The following is a 22,067-nucleotide window of genomic DNA, read 5'->3' as shown; positions in this document are numbered from 1 at the left end:
ACCCTGTAGCCCCTCTTTCCAGGAAAACCAGGTGTACCAGGGATACCAGCTTGACCCTTTATAGTGGAAAGAAGAGTTTCAGTACCCTGGATATATACAGGCTTTTACGATCTGTGTTAACCCACACCATTCCAAGGAAATTACCTTTCTTCCAAGAGTGCCTGGAAAACCTGGCTCTCCCTATGGTGGCCAAGATGGCACAAAGGTCAAAGGAAGGGGGGAAAGAAAGAAGACAGAAAGAATGAAAGTCCTACTCTTCTTTTTCAAATATTGATGAACCAATACGTAAAAAAGCACACACGTGCACACAGAGGGAGGTAAGCAAATTGGTATTCAGTAAACTTGCCAATTTGAATCAGTAGCCATGCCACATATCCCTAACAAGCATTTTCTATACATTCAGGAAAATTCAGAAAAAGCGCGGGGACTGTTTACATCCACGTGTTTGTCAGTGTTCTTGGAAGAACATCATTCCCTCAGCGCAAGAAAACAACATGCACTGGGATCGACATTTGGAAAGGCATGTTTAGGTTGGTGCATTCTACGCTTGCACATAGCTGGTCTGGGTTTGGACACGGAACTGTCTCAGATTCTGATCCGTCAGGAGCTTCTAGCCCACCGCAAGCCGATTTAACCCTCGAAATTGGTCGCTATAAATAGTAAAGAACACACAAGAGTTATTTAATTCATCCCTGTGTTTGCTCCCCTCTTCAATTGGCTAGATTAACGAGGAGACACGCGGCGGATGATGTACGGGCACAGCTGTGACCACAGGACCTGCACGGGTTTATAGCAGGCGGCTGTGGTCCGAGTCCCAAATGGCACCCTATTCCTCGTCAAAAGTAGTGCACTTGATATGAAACAGGGTGCCATTTGGGACGCATGATGTGCCTCAAGTAGATACCGTATAAGCAATTATACGGTATCTACTTGACTCAAATGCCGTGTCTTATGCCGAAAGTTGGTGACTTCTCTCGTAACAATTTACACCCCATTTCAAATTACTAATCATCAATGTCAAGATATGGTTCTTAAATCAAGATGCAGAACAACCATGGACCTGGGAGTATAACTCAAAAAGACCATGCACTATTCATAATTGGTTTGACTTGTATTTTGGGGAACATTTGGATTAAGAAATGCTTTGACAGGCAGTTCAACAGACAGCATGCTGGGAATACAGCCCTCAAACTACACTCTGGACCTCAAAGCCAGTTCCACTGCCCTTTTTCATTGTTCCCCTCTCATCAGGGACTGATTTAGTGGGTGCAATTAATTATCAGGTAGAACAGAAAACCAGCAGGCTCTGAACCTCGTAGGGTAAGATTTGAATACCTCTGGCATACAGTATACTACCAGTTAACAGATACAAGGCATTCTCCTCCCAAAATGTGGACAAACAAAGGTCTGAGAGGAACAATCTGGAGGGAGAAAGACACTGGACTGCTCCCATCATTTCATCTCAGATGCACAGTATGCACACTGTCAGATACACTGCATGCACAGGATGGTTTAGGACAAGGGTGAAAGGTCAGGGGATAGCTGCACATGGTTGGACTACCTTCAATCCTTGTTTCCCTGGCATTCCCGGCATACCAAAGTCCCCCTAAAAGAGGACATTGATTATCAATAACTACAGTGAGAGTGTTCCCAAACAAGCAGGACAACACACAGTTAGTATTGACGAAACACACTGAAGCTAAAATAAAAACACATCAATTGGAGGCGCAATTCAACCAACCAAAACAAAACCTGTTGTTGCCATGTTTCAAAGTAATGAAAACAAATGATCAATGACCAAGATCCTCAAGAGGAAAAGTGTATTACACAAACAAATAAGAACAGAGAGATGGGGAGGAGTGGTGGAACATCCCCGGCAGTCTGACTCCTCTAGGTCTGACGAAGGGGCAGGTGGCATCGCCCAACTTGGCAACTCTCCTCTCCTCTCCCCCACCCTACCGACAGACGCTCAGCAAGTGCATTTCTGCTGGAGCCACTGACAGGTGCTGTGGTTCAGGCTCAACGTGGAGGGGGGAGGAGAGTGGGAGGGGGGAAGATGGGGCACCATTAGACTGCAGACTGTACTGGACCAATGTGCAATGTGTGTGTGTGTGTGTGGGGGGGGTACAGAGCTAGAGCCCAGCCCCCGCAGCTACAGCATGCCCAACTGCCCCATGGCTTTCACACCAACCTGTCAGGGGGTTGTCACGTGGGGATAGAGTGTCCGTCCGTTTCTGGGAAGATGAAAGCGCCGAGCGGGCCCCCTGGCCAGGGAAGGATCAGGGCAGGTGAGCGACGATGGCTCTAATCGCATGGAGGGGCCCCCAGCAAACACAGCAAAGAAACAGGAAGCACAGCTCCCTTTGATCTCCTGATTCTCTAATCAGCTCACACCATTCCTCCCATCTACTTAGCCATCCCTTCCCGCCAGCGTCACTCCCCACCCCCTGGTTCTATTTTCACACCGGCATGTGTGTATGAAACTCCATGGGGTGTAGGCTCGCGCGTAATTTGTCGACTGATAAGCCTGGTGCTTGATTTACCAATAGGCTAATCTCTTCATTGAAATGATGCCGTCATGGCCGTTCCAGTTCAGAGGAAATGCCCTGACGGTCACAGGGGAAAAGATTCATCATCTGTTCAAAACAAACTGTAATGATCCCTCTGACACACCAGTAAAGAGGGAGTAAACAGTGTGAGATACTTTAAGATGGCCTTAACATGGCCACTGCAGCTACTACCACTACCAGAGTGGATCTGAGGCAAGTGAACGGAATAATAGCACTCGGTAGGTGAATAGAGAGGCCTACTTTCTGTCTTCTCCTCTGGTCTAATGTGCTCTCCAGCTGTGCTGGTCTAGGGCTCTATGATTTCGAGGGAGAGTGAGGGCAGAGCTCCATTCAGTCAGACAGACGGTAGGTGTCTGAAACGCTAGGCTTGGCAAAGTCTACCTCCCCACACACCTCTTCCCCCTGTGTTCGGAGCACCACTGTCACCTTATCCACTGTCTCTGGGTCACTGTCGTCTGCTTTCCTGACTGGAGTGTCCGGGAGTGCCCACACAGGTCTGACCCAAGGGAGACATTTCAAAAGCAGGCTTTTCTAACAGCCTAACAGGCTCATTAAATCAACCAGTCATTGAGACCGGGGGAGAGACATCCGCCATTACAGGGCTAATGGTGAACCCCTGTACGGTAATGGTGAGCTAGTTCACCATTGCGAAAGCAGAGCAGAGGAGGAGGTCTATGGCTATCCTGTTCACTTCCTCTATGTCTAGCCTGGTTGACTGTAGCCTGGAGACTGTAGCCTGGCGACTGTATCCTGCTGAGCGGGAGATGTGGAAGTAGCTCGGTCAGACTTGTGGTCGGCACCATGTGGACATTAACGATTATGGCCCATGCCACAATCCTTTACATGTTCTTTTTATTACAATCTGGTTGTACAATACTGTGAGCCTGATCCAACATTGTGAGTACAAATATAGAACAAAGTTCCCCTGGGCAGAGGCAAATCCCAAATCCTAAGGTGAATATAGTGTAGCTTTGGATCATTTTCCTGCAAAAGCGCTTTCTCTTTACTATAAAACAATTCGAACCATAACTCTCACAGCCCCACTGTTGCTGTGGATACCGTGTCTCTGCTAAAAGCGCCCTTCCTTGAAGTGTTTTTCCCTCTCTTTCCCAATCCCTCCTCCGTCTGTGGAGTCTAATGGGGAAAACACACGGCAGCTGCTACTGCTGTGTCGGGCGGCTCAGGCCGAGGAAGCGGGAATGTTCACCATGGAAACTGGTCAGCCGTGAGTCCGAGACTCAAGGAGGGCAAAGTCGGTATGACAGGGAGCTGACAGGTAAGAAAACAAGTGGCTATGCTACATCATCCAGTCACGTCACCGGAGAACGTCCCACAGAGGGCGCTGCTCGCTGTCTATGAGAGACTGAGTCAAAGGACTGAAGAGGCCTGGGGGTCACATGTGTTCAAATCCCAGGGGGGGAATGTGAGGATGAGAGCAACCATGTTGTTGTTGTTGTTGTTGAAGCTTTCCGGTCAGAGACGGGCAATACAGCCCCACTTCTTCTGGAAGGCTCCTCTCACGCCCTGTGTGGCGCCTTCTCTGACACAACGTTTTTCATCCCAGGACTGTTTGGTCTGCATCACATGATGTATAAGATCATTTGCCCACATATTGTGATGACTGAAATAAACGTGTGCCTTCTGATTTATAGTAACTGTCCAGTGTTTCCAGATTTCTATGAAATATGACCTGGTTGGCACTCAAAAAAAAGAGATTCAAGGTTTCTTTTTGGTATTTATTTCATTCAGGGGTGGTTAGATTGTATATTTGTGATGCCTTATTGACATGTGCGTCTGTTCCAGGAGCACGCACACGAACGCACCTGTCGGTCGTTACAAGCTCAAAATAAAGAAAAACACTGATGACACTGATGAAGGCCAAAACATTTGTCTATCTACCCACCCCTGAATTAAAGAAATACTCAAAAGATACCTTGAATTTCCTTTTTGAGTATGGACCAGCTACACAATTATGGAATTCTATTCTATTTTTGTGGATGCACCTGTTCTGAGCACAGTATGAAATATGACCTGTAATTAATTAGAATATGAGTGAAATAGTTCTCGTTAAAAAAAAGAAGGTAATTAGGTATGTTAAAAAGCAGATTTTTTTGTGTTGGAATGGTGTGGGTGTACCCCAACAACAGAATGGTGTGGGAGTAGACCGCTGAGTGGCCAGCTCATCCTCCTCTATACCATTGATTGACCAGCTCATGACATCATACTCTATGAAGAAATAGCATTATAAAAAATGGTTTTAGGTGGGGGTTTTGAAGGGGTTTTTTTGTCTCCAATTTAGGCTTTGGCCACAAAGGGCGAGTCAACAAAATGATTTGGGTATGAGTTAACAGAAGAAGACATCGTAAAAGTGGGATTTTCACTGGACAGTTACTTTAAAAAACATCAATGTTCAAATGAACTAGTTCAACAGCGCAAACTATATTAGGTTAATTATCTCAAACAAGCAATAACAAAATCATGCCACAGACAGTGCTCAATTTATCTTTAAAATAACATAAGATGACATACTCCACATATAGCTTCCAGTATTTTTCTCCCCTCTCCCCTATGAGGCCTTTCTTCCCCTCACCTCCCTACAGTGTGGATGGAGACATCATCAGAGGAAAGACTAAAATAGAGGGACTCAAAAGACAACCAATGCTACCAAGGGAAAGAAGTCTTCCATTTTGAAACTAGGCTACATAAATCTCCTAAAAACGTCTCCAAGCCATGTCAACGTCTAGGCCTTTGGGCTCTGAGCCTCGCATGGTGGTCCCTTGACTGTCGGGGGGGGGGGGTCCAGTGAGGGAAATGAATATTCCATCAAGCCCTACTAAGCAGGAGGGAATTACACAGGACAAGGCCGCACCACTTGGGCTTTTTGAACTGCGCTGATATCTGGGCCAGATTCAGGAACCAGCCCAGAGTTTGTCTATGATCTATGTCTACAGAGAAATACTCCCGGTTTATTTTAGATAATATTATTTACAACCTGCTGCCGTCTGGTGGCTGCACACCCACTATCGCATGTTTCACTGGGAGGCTCCTCTCCTGTGAGGCTTTCAGTGAAAATAATTCAGCCCATTCATGAAAATATATTAATAGACCAAAGTCAGTGGTGTGGGGTCTGTGGGGTGCGTTTGTGCTTCAGCGGGTGTTGGCTAAACAATAAGCTTCCTAAACGTCGTGTTTTTGACAGTCAGAGAAATTCACATAGAACCTGTGAGACACCATTGCTTCTATCGAACCAACAACAGAGAGAGAGGCTGAGTTATAACACGGCTCTTACCTTCAGTCCAAGCTCTCCCTTCAGTCCCTACAGAGGGAGAGAGAAAGACAAGAGAAACACAGAACATTTAGTCACATATTCTAAATCATTCCTATGATTTATTTTTCAACATATGAAAATACAGCCAGTCAAAGGTGAGAGGTCAATGGAGTTACAGCAGAATTCCACCAGATGGTGCAGTAACCTCTGATAGTAGTGGACCCATGAACAAACTCTTGACACAGCTACAAAAAGGTATTGGATCCTCCATAAGGAACAGGGTGCAGTGGGAACATGGGAGAGTTTGTATTTCAATGCCTTCACATTTGAATAACTCACACACCTCTGAACGTCTAGTGCAATACTAACTTTCAGAGCGGTGAACTTACTCTCGTAAAAAAACGTGGCCGTGGCTTTAGTTAAGCCTTGGTCTTGGTCGTCCTCTGAGCAACCTACTGTAGGGTTGTTCAACCTCCTCATGAACCAGACTGAACTTTTTGGGGCTCTGTCATGGGAAAACAGTGAGATGGAGGAAAGCTGGAGTTGACAAGGCAATAACATAACTTGGAGCTGGAAGCTGTTGGTTCAAGTAGGAGTCAAACATAAATGAAATGGGAATTGCCAAACAGAATTACATATTTTACAAACTCACAGTTTGAATCAAAATCTGTATATCTCACTTGAGGAAGTGTACTAATGACTTTGAGAGCGGATCGTGTCATAGAGAGGCTGTGGTTTGCTGACAGCAGCAGCCAAACAGTTTGACAATGCCCAGATGGCTAAGACGTTTAACCTGCTCCAGAGGATTGTGTGGATGTGACCCTGTTTTGTTGGGGGATGTGGGAGCCATGCAGGCTGTTGTCTCTCTCTACCTCTCTTTTCAACCCCTATCTCGACCCCATTGTCCTCTTCTCTCTTTCCCCTTTTCAATCTCTTTCCCTGTATACATTTTCTTATTTAACCTTTATTTAAATAGGCAAGTCAGTTAAGAACAAATTCTTATTTTACAATGACGGCCTACCCCGGCCAAACCCTCCTCTAACCCGGATGATGCTGGCCCAATTGTGCACCGCCCTATGGGACACCCGATCACGGCAGGTTGTGATACAGCCTGGGATCGAACCAGGGTCTGTAGTGACACCTCCAGCATTGAGATGCAGTGCCTTAGACCACTGCGCCACTCGCCACTTAGACCACAATCACACCCCCCCCCCTCTCTCTCTCTATGCAGTCACGCTGTGTGCAGGCTGAACCAAGTTCAGTGAAGGGCAGCGGCTGTGAGAGTGAGCCCACCAGAGGAAGTCCATTAAGCCATGGAAAAGTGGAGAAGGACAGACACGTGGAGAGTTTAAGAGTCACGGCTCTCATGCCCCCTGCAGCACTTCAAAGCCAATGTTAGGTCCAACAGCCACCCAATGGGAGTGTGTGTGTGTGTGTGTGTGTGTGTGTGTGTGTGTGTGTGTGTGTGTGTGTGTGTGTGTGTGTGTGTGTGTGTGTGTGTGTGTGTGTGTGTGTGTGTGTGTGTGTGCGTGCGTGCGTGTGTGTGTGGGAGAGGAATGCTCCCTCGATCAATAATGGTATGGGACCATATCTGGGTGTCCTATACAGTATAGTATAATGCTAAAGCAAATGATACCAGCAGAGGGAGAGAGGGCCCATGGCTAGGGGCGAGACAGGCTGCAGTTGGGCCTGAGGTTTATAAATAGAATGTAGAATTGACTGTGAGCAGTTGAAGCTCTAAATACAAAACCTGTGCTATATCATTGACACAGGAAGTACACCGAGGTAACAGGAATGGTTACATGTGGATTCCTGGTCCTGCTGATGGTGTGGTGAGTGGAACAGGTCAAATGAGACTGATCCACAGGTAATATTGTTCATAACAATACCTTGGGGCCTTCAGGACCAGCGGGGCCAACATCGCCCTATGGAAGAAAGACACAAAGGTGAAACGGAGACCGACAGAATGAGAAGGAGGAGGGTGAAAAGGGATGCAGAACTGCAGACGACAGCAAGACCAATCACAACGACTTGTTTAATCCACCTAACCCTTCCCTTTCAGCTGGATCTCGCAAGTTCCTATCTGTAGTCTGCAACTTCTGCCAGAGGACGCAGCCCATTGGTTTATTATCCGAATGTAGCAGTTCTGACAAGCCGCAAACAGCGGATTTTTCAATCAAGTCGTGGGATGATTACATCAAATATATCTTCCTTCTGCTTCGGGTGATTGAAAGCAGATGGATTCATCAAAAATAAAAAAATTCCCATTACTAAAGGGAAAACAGACGGTCATTACTTTTCCGCTGTCGTGAATACCTATAAATCGTGCAATGCACAATTGATGAATTCCCAGAGACCACACATTTCAATTGATCTATGGATTTAAGCTTTAATTGAGATCCACAACCCACCTTTATTCCTGCCATGCCTGGCTCACCCTGAAACGACAGAAAGATTCATATCACAGTAACAGACAACACGTGTACTGTAGTTACGCCTCCTCTTTCATTACAAGCACGGGTCAACAAAAGAGTACGCACTACTTCAATTCAATTTGGGGAGTTCAAAGACTTGTTTCCAACTAGATGGCCATATTTCGACAAAGCCCAGTTGAGGGGAAGGTATTCCTCGCTGTGAAAGCCCAATCAAAAGTTATGGGGCACATTTCTTTCAACTTCCCGCTGTGATATGAACTTGGTTTCATTTTTTTGTATGGAGAAGTTGTGTTGGGCTGCTTTACAGTCTGTTTCCATGGCCCACAATCTAAATTCCCCGTTCTTAATAATTCAAGGCAATGAACGTAATCAGGGGAAATATAGTCCGCTAGTCCAATAGCAACGCAGAGAACACAAATGTAGGCTTCCCAACATGAATCGGTCTGCTGATACAGAAAGACTGGAAGCTACACTTGGACAATTGAGAGATGTGTGCCAATCACGGAGCGTTTGCGTTTCATACAGTATGTGCAGCTATAAGTAGTGGCAATACATGTCCTTTCGTGTGTAGTATATGTATAGTGGTGTTGATTACGGAAAATACAAATCATGTTTACCTTCATCCCTGGTAGGAGCTGGAGAAGATGGGGAAGGAAAATGAAGAAGTCACAAGCATGTCAACACCAGATTTCCATCGACTTTTTCTATTCGGAAAATACATAAGTCCCGGCAAACACAAGAGGCGTAACAAACTCACCCGTAGATCTTTCCCAGGTTTTCCTGGTTCACCAGGTTTACCCTACACCAGATTAACAAAAGAAAATACATCACAGATACAGTACAATCATTTTCTGGGCAAACACTCGATGGCCATAGCCTCTTCCTCAATACAGTCCCTTGTCCAGTGCTGATGGTGGTGGTCAGCTGGCTGAGGGGACTCACCGGCGGTCCACTAGCACCATTCAGTCCAGAGGTCCCTGAGGGCCCTGGGGGGCCGGGAGGTCCTGGTGGGCCCTGAGCTCCAGGCTCGCCCTGCTGAGAGACCTTCAGTTACCATCTGCCAGTCGATGCCAGGCCAGGCCATGCCAACACAACACATCACAGCACTACACATGCTGGGAATTTTATGGCGGGCAATATTAGCAGGAATCAAGCCCTATGGGGTGTTTCTTTTCATTACGCACCACGTTTGGAGAGAATACCACTTTGAATTCAAATTAGGATACATTTTGTGTTTTTGTGTCCTTCAAATGGTTTATTCTGTCAAAACCAGTTTGCTTTTAACAATACCAAACTCATTGACATAACAAGGGCACAAGTCCTCTTTTCTGTGGCATCTTAGGATATTTGAGTGACATGTTAATTTAAAAAAATATTATTATTTTTTAAACTCCAACTGATCTTTCTTTATTGTTACTCTGAGGCAACTCAACTGTGAGCCAGGGGGAATATCCAACACAAAATAGAAGACTAAACAAAATCCCAAAAGTCAAATATAGTATTTACAAAGAGAACCGGAGAAGAAGAGGAAAGAGGCCTACACTTCAACTTGTCTTAATATTCTAGAGTCTTGCAGAGCTCATGGTTATACCATCATCCCATTGATTATGTCAAACCATCTATTTCTTTATTTGACCAAACTCAAAAAATATTCAACGACGAACTGTCTTAGAAATGTATTTATTTGCTTTAGAACCACATTTCTGGATATCTCCACGGTCATTTTAGTTTTTAAACAAAGGAATGACTAGAAATGACATTACAAATACCCAAACGAATTATGTATTACTGTACATGTGGTCTAACTTTAGAAAAGTCACAATACAAAATCTTGGCCTTGAAATCAAACACTCCCTAATCACTGTGGTGTAGGCTACACTAATGCTTGCAAGGACCCCATCTTTAGCTCAAGCTGAGCCTCTGTTGCCAGGCCAGACATCGAGGCTCTTGATAATCCGGAACACATCCATCCACATTAGATCCATATTTTATCCATCCCATGCTTTACAGTATGTGTCTGGCCATGATTTATGATCCGGATGTGCTTCCATGAAATGAACACATTCCGTTATGCTGCCCAGGACTGATTCCAGGCGTTCAATTTAAAAAACAGAGCCAATTCGGCCTGGGTCTGGGTGGTAAATTCCCCTCTATGTCTTTAGTAATAGCTCTACCACAGTGTGTAGCATTGTCTCCAAACAAGGTACTCTATCCTGGCACAGCGAGACTGCACACCTGGCCAAAACAAGATAGAGGAGGGATGCCAACAGGGGTCCGCCGGGTGCCAGGGGCCCTCTTTCTAACAGGGCCGGCAGGGTTTTGTGCACAGGGAGGGACAAAGGTCCTTTCAGAGAGCCAGGGTGAAAGTCCACAAAGAGGATTGGAGAAGACTCACTTCCTGACAGAAAATGTCACTTTTCTTTCCTGTTCTTTTCATATCTTTGCTAAGGTTATGAAAATCATAGCAGCTTTTAATGTTTTTCCCCCTCCAAAAATGCTTTCTTTCCCACAGCAATGCAGGGTTTATGTAAGAGCCAAATTGGGCTTTTTAGACATTTCTTTTACGTTAATGGAATATAAATGGGCCTTGAAGCCCAGGCTATTTATATAATCTACAGCATGTATCTGTTTTTATTCTTAACCCTCTATAGTCACGAATATGTTCAAAGTAAATACTACTGATTTGTTTCTCTTTTTGGATTTCAACGACATCTATCAACTATTCCAACTATCATAGAATTCAGTTTTGAGACACACAGGTGCCATAACGGGTTAGCGGTGGGTTATGGGGGGGTTGGCGGTGGGTTATGGGGGGGTTGGCGTTGGATTATGGGGGGGTTGGCGGTGGGTTATGGGGGGGTTGGCGGAGGTCGACGGCAGATAGCATCCAGGGGGGGAAAACGGGCAGGAAGGGGCAGAGAGAAATGTACCTTGAGACGCTTTAGGATTACAGGGTTTATTGGGGGCATGTTTCGCATGGGGATGGGCAAGATCTGCTGAGGTCACAAAGCACAGGTGGCCAGCGGTGTAAGAAAGTCACGGGGCAAAAAGTTCACCGGGAGGCCAGGGAAAGGAAACAGGACCGAATGAGAAGGGGAGGGGGGTTGGGAAGGGAAGAAGAAAGAGAGAGAAATAAAAACAAAACATGACAATGAAAAGCAAGAAATTGTCAAGGCAGGGAGAGAAGAGAGAGACGGTGGGAGAGAAAGAGTAACAACAGGGCAAATTAGGGGGGCAGGAGTTGGTTTCAAAGGAGAGGGTTGATGTGCCCTCCATGGTCAGATTGGTTACTGGTAATTGAATAGGTATTGGCTTTTGACCAGATTGGATGCTGTCAGTTTACTTAACATCAGGCAGCCCTTTTGAGTGCTTGTTAGACCATAGGGGCAGCAGTTGAGTTGTTTATACATCAATCTTCCAGATCAACTTTACTCCTGGCCCCTGTCCTGTTGCAGCTGAGTGGAGACCAGGTAAGATTCAGTCTTGCCAGAGAGAGAGAGAGAGTACAGTTCACAGACTTACTGTGGCCAATCCTCCAACACAAGGCTGTACAATACGTCGCTTCTGTTGAGATTCACCAGTATGATCAGGCACAGTTTTAAAAGAGGTGAAAATTACTGTATGGTCCCATTGCTTTCTGCATAGAATCTGCACTGTACAACTTGCCTACTTTTTACATACGGTATACATTTCCAACTTGAGGTTTTGTTTAAAAAAAAAGTTATGTCCTCAGACCTTGCCAAAGCAATGTTTCAGTGGCAATGACGTTTGGAACTAAAGTTGACATAAAATGTAAGTAAAATCAAGTAAAATTCTATGCTGAGGTATCAATGAGGAAATATATACAGTACTGTATGTCATTACTGAGAAGTAGAGACAGGGAGAAGGAGGAAATCCATGAAAAGTAGACAAGTGTGTTGTTATCCCACCACCGCTATCAGAGCTATCCACCATACACACCCACACACCCAAGATGCACCAAGTTAAACTTACACCAAAACATTGACCGAAGAAGTAAAATAGCTTTAGAGTGCCTCTAATTTGACACAAAAACATGTTTACCACATACATTGGTAATAGAGTAAATGACAGCATGTGGTGCAGTTTCTGGCAATCAGAAATAGTTGAAAGCTGAAGCCTGATGTCTGTCATAATATGTCCAATCTGAAGATAATCAATCAGTGGACAGTGTGAGAAATAGGCCTGGTTTGGAGAACAGCATTACTCTACTGTAGCCTGTTGACTCCAGAAACGGAGGGGAGGAGTAGGGGAGAACGGAGGAGCACCTGCGAGTGGAGCATTGGCTATCTTTGCAGCACAACTGGGACACAGTTTTGGGGTTACCCGCAAACTGACTGGAGCGTATAGAAGCCAGGATTTTCACTGGAAGATCCTATACAGAGGCCACACACCCACATAGAATAACTGTTGATATAGCGTCTCACTCCTGAAACCACTCTGTCGAACAGCATCCACCCTGAGCCTACACCCCCCTCCTGGTTCCCCCTGTGGGACAAGGAGGACCTGAGTGGAACCACCAGCTGGCAGGGACTTCCCATGCAGTGTGTGCCCGGGGGGCTCCAAGATGTGTATGAAAACAATCCAATGCACGCACAGCATGGCGGGGGCTCCAGCACAGGTTGAAGGTTTTAAACAACCCCAAAATGCTCTGACCTTCTCCCTCTCAACTTCACATTCTCTGCTACACTTGTTTATTAAGCCAAAGCATTTGGCAGAATACATGAAAGAATAATTATTTTCCACATGCTTTGAGTTGTTGTTATGAGGTCTTTCATACATATTCTTTACTGGGGCAACAAGAGTTTACAACAACAACAGGTCTTTATAGCACCCATTGAATAGTGGGAGGTTGAATTACATAGGACATGGAATGAGCTATCTGAACAATCCCTTAACGCATAGAAGAGTATTTTTCTTGGCATCCCCACACATAGACCCTTATCTTGTAGTGCAGTGTTTCCCAACCCTGGTCCTCCAGTAGCGCCAACAGTAGACATTTTCATTGTAGCCCTGTTCAAACACACCTCATTCAACTCTTTGAGGGCTTGATGATTAATTGACAAGTTGAATCAGGTGTGCTTGTCCAGGGCTACAATAAAAATGTGTGCTGTTGAGGGTACGGGAGGACCAGGGTTGGGAAACAATGATCTAGTGTATGCTCCAGCATGCTGTCTGTAATTGCCTTGTTTAAACTCAAACAGCCAAGCCCCTGAGAGATGGCCTGATTTGCTTCATGGGGATGCCTGCCTCAATGTTGCATGTGCTACCCATCATAGACTCATTTGTCAGGCCTCTTTTCTGTAATTTGAACATACTCTGATGTTACATCGCAGACCCACAATTCTCTTTGTTTTACGTCTGTACCTGTGAAGAATACAACGTTATTTGCTACAGAGAACACCAAAGGGAATGTAAGTCAGCATACAAGCACATTTTAGCACCATCCGCTGTGGTGCTACTGTAAGAGATCACTGAGGAGCAATTTTTCCAAAAACAAAATGATTACAGTTCAGTATGGTCATTCTGGACAATATTGTCACTTTATTAAAGGTCAAATGCAGCCGTTTTATCTCAATGTCAAATAATTTCTGTGTAACAATTAAGTATCGTACTATGACTGTTTTCAATTGAAACGGTCAAAAAGAAACAAAAATAGCAAAGAGCAATTTCTCAAGCAATTATTTTGCTAGGACTGTCTGGGAGTGATCTGAGTGGGGAAGGGAAAACTGAAAACTAGCTGTTAATGGCAGAGAGGTTTGGAACTCTCTTTCTTATTGGTCTATTAACGGATTTATCACTTGGTGATGTCACCAGGCAGGCCAAAACTCCATCCCACCAAAACACCAAAATAGGCAGAGATGTCAGGCAGTCTTTTCAAACAGCTCTTACACTAAAAGGACATTATCATCATTTTCACAGAACTATTCCAACCTCATATTGTGGAAGTGCGTATATACAGTATATTCGGAAAGTATTCAGACCCCTTGACTTTTTCCACATTTTGTTACTTTGCAGCCTTATTCTAAAATGGATTAAATACATGTTTTCCCTCATCAATCTACACACAATACCCCATAAAGACAAAGTGAAAACAGGTTTTTAGATTATTATTTTTTTAAATATATTTTTTTAACTAAACAGAAATACCTTATTTACTTAAGTATTCAGACCCTTTGCTATGAGACTCGAAATTGAGCTCAGGTGCATCCTGTTTCCATTGATCAGCCTTGAGATTGTTCTACAGCTTGATTGGAGTACACCTGTGGTAAATTCAATTGATTGGACATGATTTGGAAAGGCACACACCTGTCCCACAGTTGACAGTGCATATCAGACCAAAAACCAAGCCATGAGGTCAAAGGAATTGACCGTAGAGCTCTGAGACATGATTGTGTCAAGGCACAGATCTGGGGAAGGGTACCAAAACATGTATGCAGCATTGGAGGTCCCCAAGAACACAGTGTACTCCATAATTCTTAAATGTAAGAAGTTTGGAACAACCAAGGCTCTTCCTAGAGTTGGCCACCCGGCCAAACTGAGCGATCGAGGGAAAAGGGCCTTGGTCAGGGAGGTGACCAAGAACCCAATGGTCACTTTGACAGAGCTCCAGAGTTCCTCCGTGGAGATGGGAGAACCTTCCAGAAGGACAACAATCTCTGCAGCACTCCACCAATCAGGCCTTTATGGCAGAGTGACCAAACGGAAGCCACTCCTCGGTAAAAGAGACATGACAGCCTGCTTGGAGTTTTCCAAAAGGAACCTAAAGAACTCTGACCATGAGAAACAATATTCTCTGGTCTGATGAAACCAAGATTGAACTCTTTGGCCTGAATACCAAGCGTCATATCTGGAGGAAACCTGGCACCTTCCCCACGGTGAAGCATGGTGGTGTTCGCATCATGCTGTGGGGATTTTTTTTACCTGCTCCAGAGCGCTCAGGACCTCAGACTAGGGTGAAGGTTCATCTTCCAACAGGACAACGACCCTAAGCACACAGCCAAGACAACGTAAGGAGTGGCTTCGGAACAAGTCTCTGAATGTCCTTGAGTGGCACAGCCAGAGCCCGGACTTGAATGCGATCAGACATCTCTGGAGAGACCTGAAAATAGCTGTGCAGAGACCATCCCCATCCAACCTGACATAGCTTGAGAGGATCTGCAGAAAAGAATGAGAGAAACTCCCCAAATACAGGTGTGCCAAGCTTGTAGCGTCATATCCAAGAAGACTCGAGGGTGTATTCACTTCCAAAAGGTGCTTCAACAAAGTACTGAGTGAAGGGCCTGAATACTTATGTAAATGTTTTGTCTATTTTTGTTTAAAAAAAGAACATGTGCAAACATTTCTAAAAACCTGTGTTTGCTTTGTCATTATGGGCTATTGTGTGTAGATTGATGAGGGGGGGGGGGACTATTTAATCCATTTTAGAATAAGGCTGTAACGTAACAAAATGTGGAATAAGTCAAGAGGTCTGAATACTTTCCCGAAGGCACAGTATAAAACACAGGACAATCACGTTTTTGACTGCACTGGGCCTTTAACATGAATCAATATGACCCTAATTTTGATGTAGTTACACAGAGATACAGTTAATGACTCACTTACCCTGTGAGTGTAGTCTCCACATATGCCCTGGAGAGAGAGAGAGAGAGAGAGAGAGAGAGATGGATCGTGAGTAAGATTGATCTTGTAATGAACACATTTATGGTGCGTTGTAGTTGATTATACCACAAACTCACCTTTTCCCCTTTCAGACCAGGTTCCCCCTAGTAAGTTTTTTAAAAAAGGGCAAAGAAGGAGTAAGGATATGAGTGAAGAGAACAGATCGTCGTAAAGAGAGACAGACAATTAATCAACTCATGTCAAATAACAGACAAGCTGTCAAAACCTAAAAAGAAAGAATAACTTACTGCGACTCCCTTAAGACCACGTTGACCCTAAAAAAAAGCAATAAACAGTACCGGTATATCAATCTATGATCAAGAGATTAAAACCATGTAAATACATCACGTCATCAAACTATCATTTGCGTTTTATAAATGCAACATTAATGATTTTACTGCACATGCATTAAAAGACATTTTAAGAGGATCAATGGAAATGATAAAGACAAACTGGAGGAGAATTCAAATAAAGTTCAGATCCAAGCAATAGGCAAACCAACCAAAAGACTGTACCAATCGCTTGTCATAGCCTGCTCTGCTCTGTTTGACTACCCACCAAGGCCTGGGGAGAGCTGTCTAACATCTGTCAGTGGCACACAGTTGGACACATCAAGCACACTCCATGACTGTGACCCTGGTGCATAGGAGTTCCATAAAGGCATTGTGGAGACTGGAAAGATTTCATCTGTGCATTTAACAGACTGGCCTTCAGTACCCTTTAAAATGATGATTGACAGCTGTAGAAAAAAAAGAAAGGAGGAAGGGAAGCGCTGCTGAGGTACACACTACTAGATCTTGGTGGACAGAAAGTGATCTTTGGTAAAAGGGGTAAATTGGTCATCAAAAAGAAATGAGGATCCAGGCACTCTTGATATAGTTCATTCAAATGTCTTTGTTTGTATGGCATGTTCAGTGGAAACAAAGTTTAAAAACAGTTGTTGGGGGAAGTGGAGTGCGAGGAGAGGAAAGGGGTCTCATTAAATGAACATTAATCAACATCGAAAATGATCCACCCCACATGGCCCCAGACAGGCATGTCCTTTTGTATTGGCCCAGGCTGCCTCTCTGCATGTGAGCTTCTGTAGGAAGGCAGCGCTCCAAACACACTCCGAGCGAGAGGCTGCCGACGTGAATACCCCCTAATAAAACAAAGCCCCTCATGATAACTCCACAAATCCAACAAAGAGTAATGGCTTTCTAACAGAGACACAAAGACCTCTAAAAATCGGCAGCTGGCCTGATAAAAGTCAGACACGGAGTACTAGATGAAGAAACAGCTTCTAGGGGTACCACAACCATCGTCCAAGAAGAACATAGTGTTTAGTGAATGTGCCTTTATTGCCAATGGGAAAAAAAGGAGGCGAGGCTTCAGGGAAGAGAAGTCATCTCTAAAAGAGGGATTCAAGGTCCTAGATGAGATCTGTCCAGCGGTCACAGGGCTGGAGGTGAAGGGGTACAGGACGTTCAACAGTCATTGTGTCATATTCAGAAGCCTCACAGGGAGCTCCACAGGATTCACTAGGGCCTATAAAGGTGTCAGAGTTGTGGGGGAAATTGAAGTTTCAATCCCCTGGCACCTCAGTGGAAGCCAAAATAAGTCATTTTTTGGGTGATTCTTTTGGAAAGGAGGTTTTTATGGTGTGCCTTTTATGGCTTGCCATGTATCCATTCCTGCTTTCTATGGTCTGTCTGTTTTATTCATTGTTCTTTTATACTGTTTATTTAGAGGTGTATTTCAGTGTATTCTTGGAGAACTCCACTGAATTGGACTCGCAAAAGAATTTGAATCACCATATGCATGAAACAGACAAGTCTAACTATTGTTTGCCTTTACTCCTCTGTGTTTTATCTCAGTCAGCTTTACCTCGAGACTGATTGAGAACCTAAGAGTGGATTCCAACTCCCATTTGAAGACCCCATCAACGGAAATACGGACAGACGTTCTGCCTGTCACTAAAACAGACAGACCACTGCTGTCAATCAATCAATAAATCAATCAATAAAATGTATTTATAAAGCCCTTTTTACATCAGCCGATGTCACAAAGAGTTATACAGAAACCCAGCCTAAAGCCCCAAACAGCAAGCAATGCAGATGTAGAAGCACGGTGGCTAGGAAAAACTCCCTAGAAAGGCAGGAACTTAGGAAGAAACCTAGAGAGGAACCAGGCTCTGAGGGGTGGCCAGTCCTCTTTTGGCTGTGCTGGGTGGAGATTATAACAGTACATGGCCAAGATGTTCAAACGTTCATAGATGACCAGCAGGGTCAAATAATAATAATCACAGTGGTTGTAGAGGGTGCAACAGGTCAGCACCTGAGGAGTAAATGTCATTTGGCTTTTCATAGCCGATCATTCATGTGTTTGATCCCATTACTATCCAAATAAATCAGGCCACAACAGTGTTTTCCCAATTCATTTTGTGGCTTCACTCATGGCACAAGGTAAACAACTTGCTAAGATGGTCACATGGATAACAAATGGTGCATAAGCAGAATTTAAAAACCTGCACGTTCATGGTGATCACATTTTGTAGGTCATTCGAAACACATAAAGAGTGTGAGTTTACGTCCTTTGCAAGTACAGGAGTGCAGACAGCAATAGGCCTACGCTGTTTACATGAACTGCAAAACTGTGTGCAAAATGACAACACCACTTACCAAGTCTCCTTTCAAGCCGTTCTGTCCCTGTGTGAGCATAAAAGAGTGAATGCATGTGGTAAAATAATCAAAGCAAGCTTCTACTTGAGTATCTTGGCAAAACACTATTACCTACTTCCTATAATAACAATAATTATACTAATAGAGATTTTATTACAATAATGACCCTAATCATTATTAACTTAATTATCCCCATCATCATCATCATCATCATAAGGTGGTGGATTCTGGGCTTTTAAAGTACTTCAATTACTCAATTATTCAACATTTGTCAGGAATGGGGTGAAACTCACGGGCTTTCCGTCCAACCCAATCGGACCCTAGGATAAAAATAGAGGGGAAGACATTTAAACACAGGTTAATAGCAGCTAATATAGCTGAACAGACCACAGCAATGATATGAAACTCCTTATGAAGGGGAAGAAAGGTATTTCCAGGTCAAGGAAATTGAGGATATAGTGCATGCTTTGTGTCCTGCGGGTGTAAGTGGCATGGTGAGTCTAGCCGGTCACAAAGATCCATTAACATTTCTGAAGGGACTTTAAGGGAAATTATAGTGACTTAAGATGCAGCAAACTTGACACACACTTCAAAACGGCCACGTTAAAACATAAAGGGCCAGCTTTGCGATTGCACAAGGCTCTATTCCCGATAAGGAGGCATAAAGGAGACAGTAGACTGGCTATAGATTTGAATAAAACAAGACCAATGAAGGCACTTATGCACTTAACCAGCCATGTAATCTCGGTTACCCAGAAGTAAACTCTAGTATAATTTGGTCAGCTGCGTGATTATGCAGAATCTGCCCACGGGAGATTTCCAGCCAGGAAACATCTAACCTTCTGACATTTGGGAGCTCCAACTATGTAATAAAGCTCCACTTGTAAAATAGTACCCTAACATTATAACACTGTTTATAAAGACTTTAACTGGGGAAGCTGCAGAGTCTTACCGGAAAGCCTGGGAAGCCTCTTGTTCCTGGCTGTCCCTATAGAGAGTCAGAAATAGATGAGTTGAGTTAAATGTTGTTTTTTTTCTGCTGAAAGATTGACATGAAACTCTGGTGAAAGAGGGTCAGTGTGAGAGGGTACCGTTTTTCTCTTCCACAGCAATACATTTGGGCAGAGCTATAACAGACCTTGACAGAGAGAGTGATACCACCGACTACGGGAAGAGCCTTCTGTGTGGGTTGCGGAGGGAAAACCAACTGACTCTCAAAACAGGAGGGAATAAGAGGGCGAAACACAACACTGGAAAGAGTTTTACAGGGATGAAAGAAACAAAGGTTGGCGCTTTCCGATCTAATAAAGATAGACTGCGAAAGAGGAAAAAGTCAAACAAGCCGAATGAGTAAAAGTCAATAACGATTAGGGAAAATGCTTGGATGAAAACAATCTGCACTGGGTGGTGGATATGCTACCCGGCCTGTGGGGACTAGAGGAGGCCATTCAATATCCCAGGAAAAAAAGAGAGCGAGGGCCGTAAAGACAAAATTAGGGAGAGTTGAACGTTCCTAATGAAATGTCTGGGACCAGAGTAGTTATTGGGGGATATGCATGTTATCCCTCCCAAAGGGATTGTCTGTTTCGGAAAGACAGCAGAAGGATATGGCTTGTACATGCCTTGCGCATGAGCCTTACAGAGGATCTGGAACACTGAGAATGCAGTGTGATCAAATACAATTCACAATATGGGACCCTTTTCTCTTGCTGTGCTTCTGTGCTTGAACTTGCAAAAAAGTATTGAGCTGTATGCATGGCTCAGTCGTTGGTTTATCAAGAGTAACCTATCACATTTAGTTTTATTTATTCATACCAGTAGGGTCAATTCTCCATGTGGACCACATATCTTAACATACGTCGACAATATGATTCAATATGACCATTGTGTATAACCATTAACATAGATAACTAATATAGAGAACTGATATAAACATAGGGGTCCTTTCTCCTTTGTTTCCTTATGGTCAGGTTGCAGTAGAACAACTACAGAAGAAGAACTACGCTCATCTATAAAATGACAGTGTGGAGAACAGGGACAGATAAGAAGGGCCACCTTACGGTGGCAGATAGGAACCCTGGCAGTTAGAGCATTGGGCCAGTAACCAAAAGAGTGCTGGTTTGAATCCCGGGGCCCACAAGGTCAAAAATGTGCCAATGTGCCCTTGAGCAAGGCACTTGTTCCAGGGGTGCTGTACAATAGGCCATGACTCACTCCCTGCTGGTGTCTCAGAGGGAGTAGGGATATGCAAGAAACACATTACCATTACACCCTTGTGGTTAACGGGACGAACATAAGCACCTCCTCGAATAACCGTTATCTTGCTTTAATTTCTGCTCTTTCTCTCCACCAAAACAATTTCCTCACCCTTTCCTGAGGTGAAGAGAGAGCCTCTTGTGTCGACCTCACCTGCTGGGGGAAACCCCCTTTTAAGTGTCCCTGCTTTTCTGGTTCTCTGTGTACTCCTTCACTCTCCTGCTGGGCTGTACATCCGCAGTAGCCTGATGTTCATTATAAATGCCTTATTACCGGCCAGGGGAGTGGGAACACAGGTAGTGTATGTAACTAATTGTCAATTGGGAAAACAGATGTCTACTCCTCATGAGCAGCCAGTCTATTGGCTCCACAATAAGGTCGTCTGAACCTTGCTGTCCAAAAACCAGGGCGGAACAAGAAAACCTCAAATTAAAACATGTCCAATTCTTCACAGCATAATCAGGATATTGCACAACTGAGGTGCAACGCAGTACCTCTATTGTCTGTCTACTGATAAAAAAGGAAGGAAAACGGGGAAGAAAGCTGTTGAAGCAGGAAGAACACTTATTTCACCTCAGGAAAACAAATGATTTAATACAATAGGTCCCATTGGGTTCTGGTGTCTGGGATTCAGTATAAGAGGTGGAGGAATGTCTTCGCTTCTCATCCTGATGAAATACAGAATGATCCAGATCACAGGCAAATCACAGGCAAATCAAAGCTATGGCATCCTTGGTCTGGAAAGTCCTGACAGGCAGACATGTAGAATCTCTGACATTTCTGCTATGTGGTCATGAGTCTGGGGTTCACAAGATAACTTCATTTATAACTGCTGTTGACAAATTCACGACATTACAATCATGCCAGGCTTATTCAGAGTGGCAGGCCATGAGCCATTGAAGTGAAGACGTATGAATTGAAAAGGAGAATTGAAAGCAGCAGTTAACAGTACAGGTAATGCACAGGTTTATTAGGTGTAAGACGAGGTGAAGACACTTACAGGAGGTCCTCGTGGCCCAATGATAGACAGGCCTGGCTCCCCTGGCGCTCCCTATGGACAGATAAACAGAATGTGAGAAGACGCACCAACAGTGGAACAAAATAATGGAATAATACCTCTCCCCTAGTCCTATCCAGCTAACCAGATGTTCTGCTTAGTAATTCTGTATAATATGTACTGTACATGAATAAAATGGTA

General features: G+C 44.3%; 1 protein-coding gene across 1 annotated transcript in view; it reads right to left on the bottom strand.

The window, feature by feature from the left end:
• The window catches only part of LOC135512373 (collagen alpha-1(XIII) chain-like), a 52,687-nt gene that overhangs the window by 19,977 nt on the left and 10,643 nt on the right, over positions 1-22,067 (bottom strand). Inside the window, exons 4-17 of the mRNA XM_064934358.1 lie at positions 21,870-21,920; positions 19,566-19,601; positions 18,907-18,933; positions 18,614-18,640; positions 16,202-16,228; positions 16,031-16,057; positions 15,897-15,923; positions 11,796-11,837; positions 9,216-9,308; positions 9,031-9,072; positions 8,891-8,908; positions 8,250-8,276; positions 7,728-7,763; positions 5,860-5,886 (exon numbers count right to left, since the gene is read on the bottom strand). Coding sequence (XP_064790430.1) covers positions 5,860-5,886; positions 7,728-7,763; positions 8,250-8,276; positions 8,891-8,908; positions 9,031-9,072; positions 9,216-9,308; positions 11,796-11,837; positions 15,897-15,923; positions 16,031-16,057; positions 16,202-16,228; positions 18,614-18,640; positions 18,907-18,933; positions 19,566-19,601; positions 21,870-21,920 — 507 coding nt within the window. The remainder of the gene's footprint in view (positions 1-5,859; positions 5,887-7,727; positions 7,764-8,249; positions 8,277-8,890; positions 8,909-9,030; positions 9,073-9,215; positions 9,309-11,795; positions 11,838-15,896; positions 15,924-16,030; positions 16,058-16,201; positions 16,229-18,613; positions 18,641-18,906; positions 18,934-19,565; positions 19,602-21,869; positions 21,921-22,067) is intronic.

The sequence above is a fragment of the Oncorhynchus masou genome, chromosome 24, assembly GCF_036934945.1.
Source record: "Oncorhynchus masou masou isolate Uvic2021 chromosome 24, UVic_Omas_1.1, whole genome shotgun sequence".
Taxonomy (NCBI): domain Eukaryota; kingdom Metazoa; phylum Chordata; class Actinopteri; order Salmoniformes; family Salmonidae; genus Oncorhynchus; species Oncorhynchus masou.
This window is presented reverse-complemented; position numbering and strand designations above follow the sequence as displayed.